A 21,493-nucleotide genomic window follows, 5' to 3' on the forward strand; every position below is an offset into this window, starting at 1 on the left:
TCTCTCTCTCTCTCTCTCTCTCTCTCTCTCTCTCTCTCTCTCTCTCTCTCTCTCTCTCTCTCTCTCTCTCTCTCTCTCTCTCTCTCTCTCTCTCTCTCTCTCTCTCTCTCTCTCTCTCTCTCTCTCTCTCTCTCTCTCTCTCTCTCTCTCTCTCTCTCTCTCTCTCTCTCTCTCTCTCTCTCTCTCTCTCTCTCTCTCTCTCTCTCTCTCTCTCTCTCTAATAATGCAGATTTACACTGGGATCTCTGTATAGGGCAGGGCATGCAACGTCAGACACAGCAGAAACCGTTGCCTGGCTACACGGCTACACGACCACTTGGGTCCGTTGGAGCTCCTGGCCAAGCTGGATGCACTGCAAAGGATTCTAACCCTATAGTCTCCGCAGTGGTGGCAAGGAGGTGGCAACTCAGATTTACTGTATAGTTTGGTTCAAGGACATAAACAGGACAAGGACAGCACAATGTTCCCCTTTTCCCATTTAATGGTTCCTCCACCTCGACCACCTCTCTTCATGACCATGGCTACATCAGGAAAACCTGGGACTCACCAAGTTGAAGAAGTTCCGCCGGATCTGCCGGATGACTCCAGGAAAGGTGGCTCTGAGAAGCTCCTGTACTCCTGATGGCCAGCTGCGGTACATGGGGTCACTCTCAATGTCATTCACCCACTGGAAAACACATAAGATGATAAGAAGGCAGGTGTTCCCTTTATTTTCACCATACTCCTTATTTATGTGTAACAGTTAGTCACTAAAGGGATCCAGAAACAACAGCAACTTTAAAGTCTGCATCCAACGTCTGAGTCATGCCTTCAAGATGTTTACTCAGCCTGAAGCAGAATGACAATTTTGGTGTCCTTCTACCGCAGTAACAACATTTTGTGTGACAAAACTTTACAGGGAACTTTAACATTTTAACTTTACAGGGGGTGGTCAAAAACAAAGGAAACACCTGAAATAATACTTAATGGTAGCTCAACTACATTTTTAGACATTGTTTGAATCTGCTCACTTTCTCCAAGACTCAACGCAAATTACTTAAAGTGTAATCATTCTAAGTGATGACCTGGGCCCTTGATCTCTATGTTGGTGGTGTTCCCTTTATTTTCACAATACTCCTTAGTTATGTGTAACAGTTAGTCACTAAAAAGGGATCCAGAAACAACCGTAACTTTAATTTCTGCATCCAACGTCTGAGTTGTGCCTTCAAGATGTTCAAAATGGTAAATGGAGCAGCTTTACAATGTGCATTACATTCACCCCATTCATACATACACAAACGGCAGAGGACCCCATGCAAGGCACCAACTTGCTCATCGGAAGCAAATTAGGGGTTCAGTGTCTTGCTCAAAGACACTTCAACACTAACTCTGGGAGCCCTAACCTGACTCCGCCAGATGGGGCGGTATTGAGTTCACAATACAGCCTCCATCTGGGATCGCTCAGAGATTGGAGTTTAAACTGCCCGTGCCCAGTCGACTCAATCAGCGGCATCTATGGGCGGGATCTTGGCGAGAAAGTGTGTGACGCCATTGAGAAGCGCCTGTTGCATTGTAGTTCTTTCACTATTCATCATGGTTGAATAGTATACAAAAGAACAGCTACTATACGTCATGTAGACGCGTCAATATGATTGGTTGGAGTTAGCATGCCCAGACGGTGATAGACAGACGGTCCCATCCAATCACCTGCCAAGTAGCTTGAAAAAAGGGACCGCCCTCTTCGGCGGTTGGGCTACCGAGATACCAGATGGAAGTATGTTGTGAAACAAGTGTGAAGCAAGGTTCTTCCATCTGGCGGAGTCAGGTTAGGGGAGCCCGGGATCGAGCGGCCGCTCCACCTCCTGAGCCACAACCTCACTTTGTTCTGCGTTACATCGTTGTGAACAGAAATGTGCTGGGAGTGATGTTAACATGTCAGAGCAACTTCTCTACATGAGAGAAAACAGCTTGGCAAGCACCAAGCTGTTTTCACCTGTGGGAGATACGTAGGGGAAGGAAGCTAGCAAATAATCCTTTAACTGCCAAAAACTGCTAATTCACTTTCAAAAGCCTTGAAACCTACATAAGAAACAAAAGTTTTCCTCCCTGGCACTGTATCCCAACACTCACTTACTCTTACTCTCTCTCTCTCTCTCTCTCTCTCTCTCACTCACTCTCTCGCTCTCTCTCACACACACAAAGGGAAGACACTGGTTGAAATGATAGGCAGGTAAACTAAGCTGAATGAGTACATTGTTCAAGACTTAAAATGTCACGTTCATTTGTTTAGGCATTTCTACCCCTCGACCATTTGAATATTAAAATGGCCAGAGGGGTCTGAATGAAAGTTTGCAAGTTTTTAATTTGATAGCTTTCCTTGGCTGCCTTCCCAGTTTATAATTGAGTTTTTTTTGGCAGACTCGGGACTGTTGCCATAGTGGAATGACTGATCCACTAATCCACACCCTCATGCCAGTGCTCAACACAAAGCACCTGCAATGCTGATCTGCGCCAGCAGAATACTGCAGCCCCTCTGCCCGGACAGCACTTGGCACAGTCTCTCACCATTATGGCTGGATCTCTGATATCTAAGGCATAGCTATCCTCCACAAAGTTCACGGGCAGCCTGAGGAGCTTGCCCTGGTTTTCTCCTTTTATCCCAAGGTTGTGAAGACCCTCCAGGATCCTGGCCTCTCCTCTGATGATGTCCAAAACGCTGACAAACAAGAAACCAATAAAGCACAGGTCAGTTTCCATCCATACTAGTGGGGCAGTGGCTTGTCTGTTGTGGTCGACTCTCTAATACTGGTGTGTGTGTGTGTGTGTGTGACAGGATCAGTGAACCCTGGGCAGCTTTGAGGCAGCCCAGGGAGAGAGAGCAGGCAGACGACTGCTGCCTACTCTGCCAGGCTCTTACCTGAAGGGGTTGTGAACGTCCAGATCAATGTGCAGTCCGTTAATGAAGAGCCCTCCATCACCTGGGTGGATCCCTATGGTCTCGCTCAGTCTCTGGAAGAACAAACTCGGTGGCGTTAGTCCGAAGTAGAGACCGAACGATGCCAGATTTTTTGGGTCCGATGCCAATGCCGATTTTGGAGATAGTGGGGTCGTTTCGCACAATTATCGATACGAAGCTGATAATAGCGCCAAATTTTGCATGAGGCTTCTTTAGGACCTACTGATGGATTCTAGCCTTGGGTACCAAACTTTATTTTGAATATTTTCCATACATTTAGGCTTATCAATATTCATTAAAAAAAACAGGCCGATTCACTTTTTGGCCTATAACTCTTGAACCGTAGGTCATAGCATCAAAAATATCAGCTGCTGGAAGGGATGTTTGGCCAGACTGACAAGTATCTCTGTGACATCATCATAGGCTTGCCAGGCATGCCAAGCTGACTTCTTACCCTTACTGTGGAAAGCAGATGTTGTGTCTGGAACATGCCAAAAGCCCACCCAGATGTCAGCCAAAGGTTGAATCGACCTGTTGCAATCATGAGGAGGCAGACACCAGGATTCTGGTTCATGTACGGCATGCACTTGAGCAAGGAGCAACAACTATCCTTGTGCGTACTGTGGACACTGATGTCATCGTGATCCTTGCAGGCTTGTTCCATCATTTAGTTACGATTCAACCTTTGGCTGACATCTGGGTGGCTTTTGGCATGGGCAAAAAAGACCGATTTTACCACATCAACATCATGTGTAAATCTCTGGGGGAGCCACAATCTCGTGCTCTGCCTATGTTCCATGCATTGTCAGGTTGTGACACAACATCTGCTTTCCACAGTAAGGGTAAGAAGTCAGCTTGGCATGCCTGGCAAGCCTATGATGATGTCACGGAGATACTTGTCAGTCTGGCCAAACATCCCTTCCAGCAGCTGAATGTTGAGAGTCAGCAATTCCAGAAGCTTGAGAGACTGACGGTTATCCTGTATGACAAATCCAGTCCTTTGAGCTCCATCAACCAGACTAGAAAATAACTCTTCTGTCATGGGAATAGGTCAATGGAGAAACTGCCACCCACCCAAGATGCACTACTTCAGCATTTTAAGCGGGCAGTGTATCAAGCAGGCATCTGGGCGACCAGCCTACAAACAGAACAAGTTATTCCTTCCCCACATGAGTATGGATGGACCAAGGAATCTGAGGCATGGGTGCCAGTTTGGATGACAATTCCAGAAGTCTCCAAAGCATGCAGAGAGCTGATCAAATGCTCTTGTAAAGGGGACTGTTCCACCTGCAAATGTGGCAAATCAAATTTGGACTGTTCTCCACTTTGCAATTGCAAATGTTTGACTCACAAGACCATTTGTACTTAATTTGGCGCAAAAACAGTGACATTTGTAGAATTTGTTGCGCCCCCTATGGGTGGAAGTGAAATCGCATTGGCTCTACGTTTATTAATGGCCCCTCAATGATATGAATTTAGGACAAATAGGACGCTGTGTTTATGATTTGTGCCATTTTTTTCCAAACAGACCCTCCCACAAATTTCAGAAGCCAATCGTAGCCAATCCGAAGGGAATATGAAAATTCTGACTGATAAATCTTGATCACATGACCAAAGACAGAGGGTGTGCCGATTTGTGTGAGTTTTGGACAAAATATTTAGGAGTAGTAGCAAAATATGTGTTTTGAAGATAACGCAAAATGGCGGAAAATCTTGAAATCGGAAAAGAGGCGGGACCTATATGCAAAGTTCCGTCATGATCCAAGGAGTCCAGGGGAAAAATATTTTTGATGCTATGACCTACGGTTCAAGAGTTATAGGCCAAAAGGTGAATCGGCCTGTTTTTTTTTATGAATATTGATAAGCCTAAATGTATGGAAAATATTCAAAATAAAGTTTGGTACCCAAGGCTAGAATCCATCAGTAGGTCCTAAAGAAGCCTCATGCAAAATTTGGCGCTATTATCAGCTTCGTATCGATAATGTAAAATAAACAGGGTTAATGTACTGGACTAAGAATCCTACACCACCAATAGCCAAACCTTTGACAGATATTTCGTCAAAATGTTCTAATAATCAATTTGAAAAACGTAGAATTGAAACCCTCTGGCGTCTGGCTTTTTTTCTTTTCTTCAGGTGCATATGTTGGTCATGGGTGATATGGTAGTAAAGTTTCTATTTGAGAACATTTCAATTATAAACAAAAACATATAATTAAAATAGACACTTTTTTTACACATAAAATTAACTTGTGAGTGTGTAGATCTGCTATTTGTTTTTACAGACATGACCAAATTAGTGACGCAAGGTTGAAAGTGTCAAAGAATCGGGCAGCATAATAGCCAATACCAATGTCGTCCAAAAAGTCGACTAATGGCCGATATATTGGTCTTCCATCAGTGTGATCTAAAATTGAGAAACTAGCATGAGCACACACCACTGCTAGTGAAAAGTAATACTAAATAGACATAATTGGTATTACACAGACTACAAAACTGTAAGTAAACAGTAAATAGTCTGCATCCTTATAGCGCCTTTATCTTAAGTGCTTTTAGATACAATGTATATTCAACTATTCACACACCAACAGAGGAGGCAACGACGCAAGGTACTGTACCACACTCATCAGGAGCAGTTCAGTGTCTTGCTCAAGAAGTATCCCTCGACACAAAGCCTTACTTACATACAGTAATTAAGTAATTTATGATAAAAGTTACAAGCTAATCGTCTGACATGACACCCATGCAATAATAGCTAAAGATGTTATTATAATGTACAACACAATCTCAGGGGATGATGCGTACGATATCACACCTTTTGGTTCTCCTCAATTTCTTTTCTCATTTCATGCTTTACGGCCACTCTTGTCAGGGATCTGTGGGAACAGTAAAACATGAACAGTCACCATCAGCTTTTTCCCCCCCCAACATCCCCGGCCAGCAGTAAAAGCCCCAGTTTTAATCTCCAAAATCTGTGGCCCCTCAGATGGCACGTCTGCAGCTGACTCCCTGTAAACATTCACTCGAAGTCCTTACTGAGCACTTTTTGGTTGTTCTTCATAAGAGCTACAGTATCTGGGCAGGGGAACACTCAAACATCAGAAAAGCTGATTCAATCTACGTACTGAAAGCGGTTTTTAGCGTGGAGCCAACATAGCCGAAAAATAATTCCTACAGTGTTTTTTTGTAAGAAATATGTGTCATATCCCTTTTGACAAGAGGACATATTGTTTGGACTGAGACATTCTGAGAAAATAAAACAATTGTGGAAAACGAAAAGCATGGAAGATTAGTTTTTATAACTAGACGTATGTCTGATGATTTGAAATAAACCAAACTTGTCTTCAAGACATACTGTAACTTACCTGGCTTTGCTTGGAAAGTTCTGACTAAGGTCTTGCATGAGCTTCAGAGCATCAAACTTTGGCACGGACATGATTCTAGCAGCTGCCTGGAAACTAAGATCTGAGGGTAAAACAACAATATACATTTTCATGTATGCCAGCAAATGCACAAAGTAGCTGCTTAAACAAAGAGATCCAAACAAGAAAACCCAAGAGAGAGATTACATTTGCTTTGATATAACAACATGCTGGGTAGGCAGTGTTAAACTGGCTTATCTATTTTCGTCCACATTCAACTTTGCATATGTAACATAGAAATGGGTTAATTGATTATTTTTTTATTTTTGCAAAAACTACAACTATAATATAAAGCTGGAGGAGATCAATACCTTGCATCTCCCAGACTTTAAGAGGGGCCATGTCATCGGTGCTCTCCAGGAGATGCTTGTGAAATTCCCCAAGCTGCTCCTGCAGTTCGGGGTGAGATTTCCTTAGGAATGGAAAGAGGAACAGAAGAAATTATTAACAATACAATTGCAATAACCATCTACATACAGTATAAGGACGCTACTAAAGCATGTAAAGTATACAGTAGCTATACACAGTATAATCCTCAGTGTTAGTTTATCCATTTGTAACTCTGAGAGTGTACACATGTAGCCTAATGGACCCGTGCTTACTGGTTCCATTTGTCTCAGAGTTAAATGAACAATGAGGATTTTACTGTGTAGTAATTACACACTAAATAATTGGAGACACTGAACACACTAAAGCTTACTGTAAATGCTTACTTTAACGTTCCAAAAAGGAATCCTTGGACATCTTCATTATTATCATCTTCACTGTTGTTGGCAGAATCTATAGAACAAGGTTTTCAATTCAATTTCTATAATAATGTGAAGATACAGAACAGGATGTGTAATTAGTAACAAACAGACCTTTTACTTTGGTGTCATCCACAGCTTTGTACTCTGTGCTTTTTATAGCCAACTCAACGCTATATCCAGACAAGAGCATCTTATGTGGCTTTGGATCCTGTAGCAGAAGAAGCAACAGTATGTTTTTCAAGGTAATCTGTATAGGTTTTTTTTATTTTTTTCAGTTTAATCAAATAATCTTTAAGCGAGTAAAATATACACACACACACACACACACACAGTATGTATTAAAATTGGGCCACGTCACTATGACTCAGACATAACCATAAACAAACCCGAAACAGCCATATATAGGCATGTCACTATGACTCAGACATAACCATAAACAAACCCGATACGCCCATATATGGCATATATGCCCATATATGGCATATATGCCCATATATTTTTATATATGGTCATGTTTATGGTCATGTGCATATATGGGCCCTCCATCAAGTAGTTTGGATAGCGGTTGCCCAGAACCGCTGATCCGACCGATATGTCCATATATGGGCATATATAGATATCCAGTTGTCCATAACCGCTAGAGCTATGATTTTTAGCTCTGGCAGATTCGTCTGCTTTCCATGCTAGGTTTGCTTAACCACTACTTAAGCCCTATTTTATACTTCATTTTACAGTGGTGTCACGCAAAATTTGAGAAAATAGCTTATCTACATGCTCACAACACAATTGTGCTTTTAGATCTGCTATTATTCATATTTTAGAAAATCTGTGGGGGAAAATTTGCTAAAATCTGATAATTTAACAATGATAAACATAATAAATTTAATTCCTAAAACATATTATTGAGGGACGGCAGTGGCTCAGAAGGTAGAGTGGCCGTTAGGGAACTGAATGTCCCCGGTTCAATCCCCAGCTCCATGGACTAGGCATTGAACCCCTACCTGCTCTCAAGGAGCAGCCTGGTGCCTTACATTGGTGCCTCTGCTGTCTACTGTATGTGTGAATGTAGCACAAAATCAATTTTACGATTCTGTTGTTTGTTCTAAATGGGCTGGCCCCCTCCTATATCACAGACCTTATAACCCCTCCTTCTACCTCCAAGTCGCTCAGGTCGGCTGACTTGGGGATCCTGGCTGTCCAGCGATCCAAACTTACACCTTTGCTGTCACATCCCTATACTGTGGAACAGCATTCACCTCCCTATCAGATCTGCACCCTATATTGAATATTTTACCACTTAAACCTAATTTCCTTCGTTGACCGGGGTTTCCCCAGGGGTCTATATTTGGTCGCCTCCTATTTTCCCTCTACACCAAATCTTGGAACGTTCGCCCATTATGACATGCCCAGAATAGGGATGCCAGGGTTCTGTGGCTGATTTGTATTGTTGTTTGTTTTGATTTTTGACTGTGTATTTGTGCCTTTTAACTGTAAGTCTTTGTGTTTATGTCTGTGGTTCTTGTATTTGTGATTTTAGCAGCAACCTATTGTCTGTACTGCACATTGGCCAACACAAGTTGTTTTTAAATGTGCCTTCTCCCTGTAAATACATTTGAGGAGATAGCAATATAAACAAATGCTAAATGGAACAAAATGCATTTGATGTGGACCACAAACACGTTTCAACAAAGTTGCCCATATTCAACCTTGACGTCAATGTCAAATTCTTATTCAAAGCATTTCCTCCATGTTTCATGGACACAATCAGAGGCCTTTCACACCTACTGTACAAGCTTCCTTTCTTTGAAGTACACATCTAAGAGTATGTTACTTTTGCAAACAGTTTAAAGGCATCTGTTAGACCGTCACTTTCACACACCAATGTGTTTCGTTCTCTTCAACATTGGCTACTAATGCAATCCATTTGTTGTTCCATCGCTTGAACGACCTCTGCTTTTGTCTGTGTTGCACTAAGGATGGTAATGGCCTCCTTGCAACATTTCCATCTTTCGAAGTAATGCTTAAAGTTGCTACTGTGACACCGAAAATACCAATCTCATATTAATGTGCATTTCCATCAACTTTAACCTACAGCAATAATTGATGATGGTAAATCCCAATGTACATGCCAAATCTCTGCAAATATCTTGTCGTGCAAATAAATGTCTTCCAAGTCCTTGCAATTACAGTACGGTACAGGGGAATTAATGAGCAGAGAAGAACATTCTGACATACAGGATACAGTATGTGCCATTTGCTAAGCCCCACTATGTAAATAATAGCACCCTGTCAAAAGCATACTATTTCTGTGTGAACACCCAACAGGGGGACTGTAGGGGACTTCACCTTATGTAATGAGAGGTTGACAAAACCATGTGACTTATACAATTCACAGGCACCGGTGGCTAAGTGCTTAGCACTGTTGCCTCACAGCAAGAATAGAGCACCGAAGACTGACGCATCCTACCGGTGTCACGTTTTTTTTCTCCCCATAGAATTCCCATAGATTGTGTCCAAATATCGCATCATATAAGCCAAGGACTGTGTTCCAAAAATAAACAAATGAGCACGGCGGTTTGACTCATATGGATATGAGGCATCAACTGACGGCGAGAAAACACAAACGTTACCGCCACCGAATTAATACAATTTTCGCCAGAAACAGACCTGAATCATATATGAGTGACTGACTATCGTAAACGATACAGAGCCACCTCCATGACAATAGTGCCGGGACAATTTGTTTATTTTTGGACCACAATTATTATATGAGACGATTCTAAGATGACCCAATGTTATGGATGAACGAGTGAAGTCAGGACTCTATTGCCTGTGATTGAACCCTACTGAGGCTTTCTATGTGGGGTTTGCATGTTCTCCCCATGTACTAGCCTTAGAGCTGGAGCTGGTACCAAGACTCTGCTGTGTAGCTAGCTACCCACTGCTCCTAAAAGCTAGATAGTAGTGATGTGCGGGTCGGGTTTTTTCATGACCCGCCCCGCCCCGCCACGGAACCCAACCCGCCTCAACCCGCCCCGCGAACCCATCTACTGTATAAATCTATGGCTCAACCCGCCCCGCCACCCGCGGTGGGAAAAAAATATAATCATCATCATAATAGCTCAGATTTATATAGCGCTCTTTTAAGTACCCAAAGTCGCTTTAAATGTCTACAGTAGCACAACATTGTCATGGACTAAATAAACAAGCACGCTGTTCAAAATAGTTTTTTTTTCTTTTTTTTGCGTGTGAGAGCGGCTGACCCGCTCACCCGTAGCCCGCATAATTGCCTCTGAAATCCTGACTCGACCACCCGCGCCGCGGGTCGGCCCGCTCATCACTACTAGATAGGGTTAAATGCAGAGGACCAATTTCCCCACGGGGATCAACAAAGTATAACTTCACTTTAGCTTATTTGAATTCGGCTCTAAAATCATGGCTACTCACCGCTACATAGTGACGCAGTACATATGTGAGTATGCCCTCTTCAGCCTTCTCAGAAAGCACCTTATGAAAGGAGTTGAACTTTTTCGTTCCGATTTCAGCATAGAGGATCACGACTGGCACATCTGTCTTGTTGAGCCCTGGGTACCTGTGATCATTCTTGTACAGATACGGCTTTGGCCTGCAAATATTTGAAGTGCTTGGTTAAAGGACACACTTGACAAACACAAACTTATTTGTATGAACATGATACAGTATGTGTGTGTCTGTTGCAGAAAGTTGTATTAATTAGAGCATTGGTTCTCATAGACATAGTGGGGTCTGGGGACCCCAAGGGGTCCCCAGCAAAATTAGCTAATATAGCGACACAATATTTTTAAACTCAGCTCATGAGCTCATATGAGCTTGTAGATCTGCTATTTTTGAAATTATTTTTGAGATCTGCAGCCAAATACATATCATTTTGGCAGATCTTGACATGAAAAAGTTTGAGAACCACTGAATTAGAGCACTTTTGTAAATGTCTAGGTCCTTACACACCGGGGCGATTTTTTTCATGCGAATAATAAGTTTTTTTTAAAAACCTTATAAAGTCAATGCAAGCTTCCACACCAGTTTCGCGGAGCGAAAAAAGCGTCTTTTAATTATTCGGAACGAGTCCGAATTTTGCGTATATTCGCATATTCGCCGGTGTGTAACCGCCTTAAATGTTTTATCTTTCCTTCTTTTTTTTTTGTTCAGCTGATTAAAGTTGACGGTGTCATATTGGGTTACCTGCCTGCAGCTGCCTTCAGGAGCTTCTTAATGTCCTTGGTACTACAGCTGTGTTGACCATGGACAGAGACAAAGGCAGGGCAACCCTCAGGCGGTGGTTCATCACTGGCTATCTGGTAAGGACAGGAAAAAAAACAATATCACATAGCTCAATGGCCCGGGGGCCTGGCACTAATCCCAACCTTGTTGCAGGTTTGATTCCCACTGGGGTTAACCATATTAAAAACATATAATAACTTTAATAATAATAAATTCATTTGTATAGCACCTTTCATACAAAAATGTAACCCAAAGTGCTTCACATTAAGATAATAAATAGTAGAATGCCAGAAAAAACTGAATTGGCAAACAGAAACATAACTAAACAGTGTAGTTAAACTAAAGAGGATGTCAAGGTAGGGCAAAATTATACAAATCAAAGTAGAAATATCAATTCATATGTGATGCTGTAGTACTGCAAGGTAGTTTGAATAAATAATGTCACATATAGCGTGTCAGCAATTCTTGCCTTGTTTTTGATCATTACAACACCTGCAGGGCTGTAGACAGGATTTGAGAATTACTGACTTCATGAGTCCCAGTACATGCATTTTGAAAAAAGAAAATGTAAAAAGATTTTTGCAATAAAATATGTTTATACAACCTAAGACACATGGTTGGTGACACCTATAGACTTCTACTTCTCCTCCCAGAGCTCCTGGCATATTTGTTGAAAAACCCTCCCTTGCTCTTTAACAGGCACTTGCACATAGACATGAAAGGGGGGCTCGAGCCCCTGCCCTTTTACCAGTCTGTAAAAAGTGTCCTCTCCAGACCATGGATGCAGCATTTACTCTGGTGAAAAAACGCAAATGCCCTCTCTCCATGCCCTACTCGAAGGCAGCATTCAAGACTAAGAGAATTGCCCCGGCCCTTTCTTACTGTCCTGAACTTGAAAGCATTTTATGTTGAAAGAATTTCCCGCTGTAGAAATCCATGCCGTACGCCGCATCTCCAGACGTAATTGAGCGTGGTGTCGCTCACAGAATTATAGCTGATCTACAAGCTCACAACGCGTCGCAGTCAATGTACCTCGATGATCAGGGCAACGAGGTTGTGTCCCACTGTTGTAGAGTAATACATGCAGAATTGCTCCTATAGAGCATCAGTGTCAGTAACTTTTGTATGAATATTGTTCATGTTTGTGTTATTTTTTGTTAGTTAGGGCGCGCTCCCACCGCACTTTTATTTTACCCCTGGGGCGGAATCTGCCAATGCTTTGTCAATGCAAATGCGTGGATTCATGGTCTTGCCAAGAATCCATGCATTTGCATTGACAAAGCATTGGCAGATTCCGCCCCAGAGGTAAAATAAAAGTGCGGTGGGAGCGCGGCCTTAGAGCTATTTTTTCAGTATAATCCTAGAGTTATTTTTTCAGTATAATCCTAGATTCCTAGTGTTAATTTAAAACGAGATATTCCTCTAAATCTGGGTAGAAATGTAAAAAATAAAATCCGGCCGGCATTAGATGCCCTTTTGAAATTCCAGCCCTTGCCTCTCCAAACCCCTCTTTGCACGTCCCTGCTCTTTAAATACCCCACTGAACACTCAGCTGAATTGCTGACAATCTGAATGCATGTGAAAAATAATAACCAATTTAGTTGCTGAAAACACACAGTATAAACGATTTACCTCTTCACTTGATATGTGAAAAGTCTGTGGTATGTGTGAAGTTTTATGACAAAGGAGAGGAATCGTGAAGGTGCCACGGGGGGGAAGCAGGATTGTTTTAACCCATTAAGACCGGGAACGCATCTGTGTCATTTTTTAATTTCTTTGGCTATTCAAAAATGGCAGATATACAAGCTCACAGCGTGGCACCGAGTGTTGTGAGCTTGTAGATCTGCTATTTTTGAAAAATCCCTCAGTGCCACGCTATGAGCTTGTAGATCTGTTATTTTTTAATTATAGCCAAAGAAATCTAAAATGACAGAGACGCGTTCCCGTATTGAATGGGTTAAAGCTCAACGGCTTGTTATTATATTTTCCTTTGTTTATTGAGGCTGTGTATAGCACAATGCAGCTTGTGCGTATGTATTACCAAATGTATTACCGTTATGATTCATACTTTGTGACAGACACACACACACACACACACACACACACAAGTGTGATAACAAACCTGCTGGGCTGCAAAGACAGCTGGTGAGTAGGACCGCAAGGACAAAGCAAATCTGAGCAGATTGACCTGCAGGTCTGTGAGGAATTGCCCAGCCTTTTTGAGGATCAGGTTGTAGTAGGAACGCACAGACTCTGAGAAGAAAACAAATCTGAAGCTGTGACACTGAAGCATTATAGTCGCAAAATACTGTATACTGTTCCATACTGTAAACAGATTTAAAATAGACCAACTGCACCAGTGATTCCTAAACATAGGGCTGTGACCCATTTTGGGTTTCAAACCCTTTTTTTAAAGTTTTTTTTCACCTTTCCTACAAAAAAAACTAATATAAAAAAATGTCCAAAAATGTTTCACAATTTTTAAAAAATGGGTAAAAAAAATCCAGAAATGTTTGAAAACTTTCAAAATAGCCGATCTACAAGCACAACGCGTTGTGAACTTGTAGATCAGATATTTTTGAGTGTATATTTGTAAATTCGGTTCCCGGGAAGACACCAATTTTCTCTTTTTTGTCTCAAGGTGAAAAGGTTTGGGAACCTCTGTACTACAACTGCATAAACCAACATTGAAATTAATGACTTGTTTACCAATCCAACATACCTCCATTTTTGTAGATAGTGAGCTCTTTCACAGTGTCAACAAACTGCCAGAATCTGTCATTCCCGTCTTCTCCAATAAACTCGCTGCACACAAAGAGATTGAAATCAAACCATCAAAAGAAGAACACAGGAATAGAGTACCAGCACAGATTCTGCACAGGCCTATGGCATGTGTGCCCATAATGGTTGTGAATTAAGTTACAGTATGTGATGGTGTGTTGGAAGGAACCATTTGATTTGATTTCAATATACAGTATGTGTATTTATTTAATAGTTTAAAAAAAAGACAGATTTCATGATGATTTACTTTTGACAGGTGTAAAGGTAATGTTTCATAAAATGAAACATGAGGTACTGTATGTTTATTTCCCTGGCTTATTGAGGAAGTATTTGTGTATTATGGAGGGTTAACGGTATAGCCAGTGAGTGACCTCCCGTTCACTTCATTTGGGCTTTTTCACATTGTTTCAGTCTTGCCATTAAATATGAAGTAACTGCTGTGGCATTTTACATAGTAAGGGGGAAAAAGCGAGGAGTATGCAGATTCCAATTGTTTTTGTAAAAGATGCTTGGCATAGACAATTTAATACAAGAAAAATACCTGCTTCAGTATATTCACCAAACTGATTAAGACATAGTAATGGTAATTTGATCATTTGAGCCAGCATAGCTATGTTGCCTGAAATATTATGAAAGGATCAGGAAAAAAAAAAGTTAAAAAGTGGCTACTGGAATTTGATGCATTTAATTGAATTGTTTATTGACCACCATAAAACATGTATGCTATAGGCCTATCGCTGGTTTAATATAATAATAAGTAAGTAAGCCTTGTCAAGCCATATGACCCATAGAGCATAAGCCTATCCCCTGTTTCTGTAGCATGACGCTAGTATGTCGCAGGGACTTACCCCCAATCCAACCCTTGATGCTGAGTGCCTAGCAGGGAGACATTGGGTCCCATTTTTAGAGTACAGTATGACCCGGCCAGGGATCAAACCCTGACCTCCCAGTCTCACGGCGGACACTCTAACCACAAGGCCACTGAGCTGGTCTACTGCTGGTTTGCGTGTTTTAAAATACCACTGCTAGGATCAACATAGGCATTGTGAGAATTACAAGAAAACATTTGATAGAAATCCCGGTTGAATCTCGCACTTTGGTTTGAGTGTCAGCCAGGTACGTAGTGTGGCGGGTAATGCAACAAATAAGGATGCCAAACCGCCGCAAAACCTCACAGAAGAAGAAGCAGGTACACCAGTATTTTGTAATGTGTGTGTGAGAGCATCCAGTGACTCAGTGAGAATGCTATACCTTGTCTCTAGGAGGAAAGGCGTCATGGTCCATTTGGCCTTTAGGCTGGCAGTGACGCCTTTGGGTGCAGACAGAACATGATGGATGTTCACCAGCAGCAGCAACAGCAGAACAGCTTTCCTCATCATCATGTCATGTGCAGGGCCAACACAACCTCAGGTAGTAGCATGCACCTATACCAAAAGAAATAAACACGTAAGCATGTCAGCAGTAGTATAAATGCCCTTAACCACATGAACCCCATTATGGGTAATCGGAGTCCCTCAGGGCTCAATACTAGTGTCTTTTCTGTTTTCTGTTATTGTGGAGAAAGCTTTCGTTGAAAATAGCAGTTATATTCAGCTAAAGCTTTTCCCAGAATCCCCACAATACATACGCTGGGGTCTAAGTAGTGGTTAAGCCACTCAGCTCTGCATACTACGTCGTACGGCGAAAAAAGCCAATTTACAAGCATTGCATCGTGATGTGACGCATTGTGTCGTGAGCTTGTAGATCTGGTATTTTTGACATGACATGCCCAAAATAGGATGCCCGGGGTTCAAGTGAGAAGCGCCGTTGCCACGTAGGTGTCGTTCTAACTACAACACTCACTGGTGTAAAACGTAGCAGCCTATGGCTATTATCCACACAACAATAGAAAAGACTATAAACTGTTGGAAAACAGAGCACATAAAACTATATGTCTGTTTTACGAGTGTAGTGTGGAAATATAGTCGACTGTGTGTGTGTGGCAGACAGCGGGCAGCACTTATATTAAGATGGTAAAGGTAAGCAGCTTTGAATAAAATGATACAGCTCAAATACACACGTACTGTACACGTTTGCAGTGCTTCCGTAATTCGGTCAATCAGAATAAAGTGGCTGATCATACATACAAGTCTCTCTCTCTCTCACCCCTGTTATTGCTCGCTGCTTCCATACAAAGCGCTTCGGTCAGTGTTGCCAGATTCTGTGAGAGAAATAAGCAACCAGGTCTACGACAACAAGCCCAAAAGAAGCATAAACCTTTATGCATCGGCTATTTGAAAATAGCTGATCGACCAGCTATTGCTATTTTCAAAAACTCGTGGAATATTTTGAATATATTCTAAGTCTCTAACCACACAAATGCTCCCTGGCACAAGATATTTTCATGAAAATATTTGAGAACCACTGGTTTAAATAATAGTATTTTTTTTTTGGAAGCAAGCCTAATTAAGTGAGTACACATTATTTTAGAAACAAGCCCAAAAAAACGCAGCCCGCAACAACCAATTTTGACAAGCAACTTTACAGGAAAAACAAGCCCCAAGTCGCTTATAATAAGCGGACATGGCAACACTGACTTCGGGTCTTTTTTTACACACACAGTTCACGCCAGTGTGTTGTGGTGCCTTGCGCTGACATTCCCCGCGGAGTGAAACAAAAGTGACATTTAAAAGAACACTACGTGTATTTTAATTTCACTATATGAATCTATGGCAGTCTTGTGTATAGATACACAAGACTAGAAACACAAACATAAAATAAAACTAGCCATACAATGGTAAATTTGTCAGGCAATGGCGTGGGCAGCTAAGTTTCTGAATCGACGCTCTCAAAAAATTCCCACCAAGCTAAGGAGTAAAGGAGCGTAATATGTTCTCTGTTCCTATAGTTGCTGTCAGGTGGAAACCTTGTATGTCCAAAACTGTTACTTTTTAGGAAATGGGTAAACTGTGTTCCAATGTGTATACTCTTCATTGATTGGTTCAATGTTTATAAAACCCACAGACACACACTTATCTACTTCAATCCACTTTATTTAGGCTTACTAGGCTATTTATCAAAAATAGCTGGTAAGCTGAGCTGACGTGTCATGATGAAGCGTTGTGAGCTTGTAGATCAGAGACATGACGCAGTATGACGAAGTAGGGCATGGGGGGGGGGAATATGGAGATACGAGGTTTCTGCCGGACAGGCAGCATACATATGCCCCTACATTTGTGGTCTGGACTGGTAAGAGCTATAATAATATAACGTAATGCACATGGTGTCGTGGATGTTTGGGAGCATGCTGGAGTGAGAAAGAGGACCGAGAAAAGCATCATGTTACATGTCTATGGAGAATATAGGCTAATGTATGTCGATTTACCAAATTTACCAAGGGTGTTTAGTTCAAGTTCAAGTGCTTCGAGGTAGTAGATCGTATGCTAATCCGTTAGTTGAAGTTAAAATGTATTGCTGTTGTTGTTATCATTATTATTATTATTATTAGCCTATAATAAGGGTAATAATATAATAATAATAATAATAATAAGTATTATTATTATTATTATTATTATTATTATTAGCCTATACTAATAGGTCTAGTAGTAGTAGATGATGATGATGATGATGATGATGATGATGATGGGTAACATTAAGATTTTGGTTCTGCAGTTCAGAAAGCCATATTTGTCTCCATCAGGCCGAAGGCATGGCCGAGACTAGCTGTAGAATACAACTCTTGTAGGATGATGATGATGATGATGATGATGATGGGTAACATTAAGATTTTGGTTCTGCAGTTCAGAAAGCCATATTTGTCTCCACCAGGCCGAAGGCATGGCCGAGACTACAGTAGCTGTAGAATACAACTCTCGTAGACGTATTTATGATTCTGACGTTTTCAATCTACGAGAGTTGTGGGGACTTTCAGCACTATACCCCAGTGGTGGGTTCTACCGTCAGATGCTGTGTACGCCGTATACCTTGAGATTTTTTTTCGTCGCCACCGTACACCTTCAAAACTGTTCAAAACAGCGTTTTTTACATTTAATTCATTATAGACGCGCGCATGCCGTGCGTGTGGGAGGCAGGGAATAAACATAGTATACCTTCATAAAAAAACTAGAACACAACACTGCTATACCCCGTAGACACTCCAAACACACTCCAAACACACACTCCCTGGATGCCAGAGCAGAACCTCTGCCCCAAATCTTTCACATGGGCCTATTATAGCGCCACCAGGAGGCAGATTTTTGCTAATTGCATTTCTTGACAGTAGGCCGACTTCTACAGATTTCGTCCAAACATCACTTAAAGGGTAAGACCACTTTGGTAGAGGTTTGGTTTGTGTAGTTACCTTGCCATGATGTAACTCCAAAGGTGGACAAGAAATGAAAAATAATTGCTCCATTAATTAGAAATTGATAATTAAAAATATGCTCCCCATTGACTTACATTGTACACTGAAACAGCTCTCAAAGTCACTCTTTTAGCCCATAAACGAACACAAACTAAGCTGATTCAGACAATATAGAACATCACCAAACCCAGTACTGTTTTTTTTTTTTATAAAAATGTTAACTTCCTGATGATTTTACTATTTGAAGATCCGGATCCGGATCCGCCGATCCAGTCCAGGTTTTCTTTCTAATAAAAATAGCTAAATCAACAGTAAGTTAACATTTTTATAAAAAAAAAAAACAGTACTGGGTTTGGTGATGTTCTATATTGTCTGAATCGACTCTGTTTACATTCGTTTACATGCTTAAAAGAGCGACTTTGAGAGCTGTTTTACTGTACAATGTAAGTCAATGGGGAGCATATTTTGAATTATCAATTTCTAATCAATGCAGCAATTATTTTTTATTTCTTGACCACCTTTGGAGTTACATCATGGCGAGGTAACTACACAACCCAAACCTCTACCAAAGTGGTCTTACCCTTTAAATCGGTACACAGTTTCTCTATAGTCATTAAAGGTCTAGTCACTCTAGTAAAATGAAAAATATGTTTTTCACAATTTTAGATGGGCATACCTAACAGATGCCAATTACATTTTTGTGTATTTTTAAATCAAAAGTCCCTACAAAACATTCTGCACATTGGCCGTGTCTCTATCCCTTGGCCAGCCTGTGCCTGCAGGCTAGTCTACAAACAATAATACTGCACCACGTGAGTGAGGTTCTACCGTGCCATAGCCTAGCCTCGTTCCCAGCCTCACTCATCTGTGAAGAGAAGAGCCTGGTCACGACCTAAAGCAGAGAGTGTCTATAGGGCAGGACTTCCGTCGTACGTGTTTCCCCCGGAAACGATCTTTTTCGATCAATCACAACACTCGTTTCATTCACAGAGAATGTAAACAGATTTGTAAAGCATCAACGTCATTTCCTTGGGCGGTACTTCCGCCAAATTCAACCATTTCCGGTTGTCACTTCCTAGACAACCAACAGCCCAGGTCTTGCCCAGTGTGGCCATAGCCTGAAGGGATGAAACCTTCTGATTGGTTGCGAGGCAGTTTCAGACTGAAACTTCAAAATAAAATGACCGAAAATGTCATTGCAATGGACCTTTAAACGAAATGTGTCTTTCAGATTTTTCATATTCCATCCTGATTGGCTAAGATTGGCTTAAACAGTTTGCAGGAGTGCTCCATTTTGAACAAAAGGCCTCAAATCATGAACACAGTGTGCGATTACCGTGAAATTTTGCACGCACATTCCCACTAGGCAGAGGAACAGGCCGATTCGTGTTTTTTTTTACATATAACTGCACCGATCTGGGTCACTTTGTATGCGCCTAGAGGTCAAGGAAAAACCTTTGCCCTGCATTTTTCACATCTTCCTTTTATAGCACCACCAGGAGGCTGACTTATGTAAAACAATTTTTTGGATATCCTTCAGATTTTAACCAAATTTCACACAAATCGGTACACATGATGATCTCTGTCATGTGATCAAGACGGATCTGATTTTTCATATTCCATCCTGATTGGCTAAGATTGACATCTTAAGTTTGCAGGAGTGGCCGGTTTTGAACAAAATGCCGCAAATCATGAAAACAGCATCCGATTGCGGTGAAAATTTGTACGCACATTTGCGCTATGTTGAGGAACAAATGCCACCCTTTAACATTATCTCTATAGTCAAGTGATCATGATGGATTTGTCAAATTTTTCATATTCCATCCTGATTGGCGATTTCTGAACATTGCTGCCCCACAATAACCTACTTGACCTGGCGGAAAGTGACACATGTGCTCACAGGAGCACTTTTTCTAGTTGTGCAGTGTAGTCAATTTGAAAAATAGTATAGGCTAGGCCTACAAAAAAGGATGAAAATGAAAAACATATCACCACGTGGATGGAGTTCGTTCTCCATCACCACCTCATCACAGTATGGCTATAAGATATCAGCACCCCAATTAACACCATATTATCATTACAGCTACAAATAGATCCCACGTAAAGTTTTCTCACACAATTTCCCTCTACGCCTCTTTTCACAGACTCAGGCAAACTCAGGTTTTTAGCTGCGATAATGTGATATAGCATGGTGTTAATCTGTGACACCCATGCACTCACTGGCCCATGCCTTTTCCTATTCACTCATCATGACATAGTGAACATAATCTTTTCTTTTTTTTTTGTTATTTTGTCATTATGTTATGCTTTATTCTTCAAACATATGAGAGTGTAGAGACTAGAGAGGCAGGGAGATGAGATATGTTGTGATATTTAAGATATATAGCCCATGCACATCATTCTATGCTGCTGCAGCTGAACTGCTACTGGCTTGTCCCAATGCTATATATTAGGCTACAATCTAATAATCCCCTGACCAAGCATATATTTTGCCATCTCAACTCTTAAAGGTCACATGTACACGTGCACACACACACACACACACACACACACACCCACACGTCTCACACACACACACACACACACACACACACACACACACACACACACACACACACACACACACACACACACACACACACGTGCGAGACACACTTGATTGCATGTGAAAGTTGTGATTAGGCTATGTGCAAAATTCAGGTGTTTTTTTTTACTTTACTGGAGTATTTCCAATTTTTTTGTACTTTCACTTCTAGCCTACACTACATCTCAGAGGCAAATATTGTACTTTTACTCCACTACAATTATTTGAACACTTAGTTAGATACTTTGTAGATTTTGATTATCATTACAAAACATACATTAACCACTTCAGCCCTATAGGCCTATACATTCCGGGCCATTTGAAAATAGCCGATCTACAAGCTCACAATGCGTTGCGATGCGACACATTGTGAACTTATAGATCTACTATTTTCAAAGGATTTTTATACATTTGAAAACTTGAAA

The 21,493-nt window shown here is 41.3% G+C and overlaps 1 protein-coding gene across 5 annotated transcripts in view; it reads right to left on the reverse strand.

Moving 5' to 3' along the window:
- uggt2 (UDP-glucose glycoprotein glucosyltransferase 2) overlaps positions 1-16,326 on the reverse strand; it is a 54,300-nt gene extending 37,974 nt beyond the window's left edge. For 3 of the 5 annotated variants that reach the window (XM_080412868.1, XM_080412867.1, XM_080412864.1), the window contains exons 1-14: positions 16,288-16,326; positions 15,394-15,566; positions 14,084-14,166; positions 13,484-13,614; positions 11,323-11,435; positions 10,552-10,729; positions 7,216-7,312; positions 7,069-7,135; positions 6,667-6,767; positions 6,299-6,398; positions 5,749-5,809; positions 2,897-2,988; positions 2,545-2,695; positions 548-667 (exon numbers count right to left, since the gene is read on the reverse strand). In XM_080412868.1, the coding sequence (XP_080268994.1) occupies positions 548-667; positions 2,545-2,695; positions 2,897-2,988; positions 5,749-5,809; positions 6,299-6,398; positions 6,667-6,767; positions 7,069-7,135; positions 7,216-7,312; positions 10,552-10,729; positions 11,323-11,435; positions 13,484-13,614; positions 14,084-14,166; positions 15,394-15,524 (1,425 nt within the window). In that variant the 5' untranslated portion in view covers positions 15,525-15,566; positions 16,288-16,326. Of the gene's footprint in view, positions 1-547; positions 668-2,544; positions 2,696-2,896; positions 2,989-5,748; positions 5,810-6,298; positions 6,399-6,666; positions 6,768-7,068; positions 7,136-7,215; positions 7,313-10,551; positions 10,730-11,322; positions 11,436-13,483; positions 13,615-14,083; positions 14,167-15,393; positions 15,567-16,205 lie in introns of all 5 variants that reach the window. The other 2 variants (XM_080412866.1, XM_080412865.1) reach the window with 2 other exon arrangements.
- Positions 16,327-21,493: the final 5,167 nt, after the last annotated feature.

This window comes from Gymnoscopelus braueri, assembly GCF_963280865.1.
Source record: "Gymnoscopelus braueri genome assembly, chromosome: 18".
Lineage (NCBI taxonomy): Eukaryota > Metazoa > Chordata > Actinopteri > Myctophiformes > Myctophidae > Gymnoscopelus > Gymnoscopelus braueri.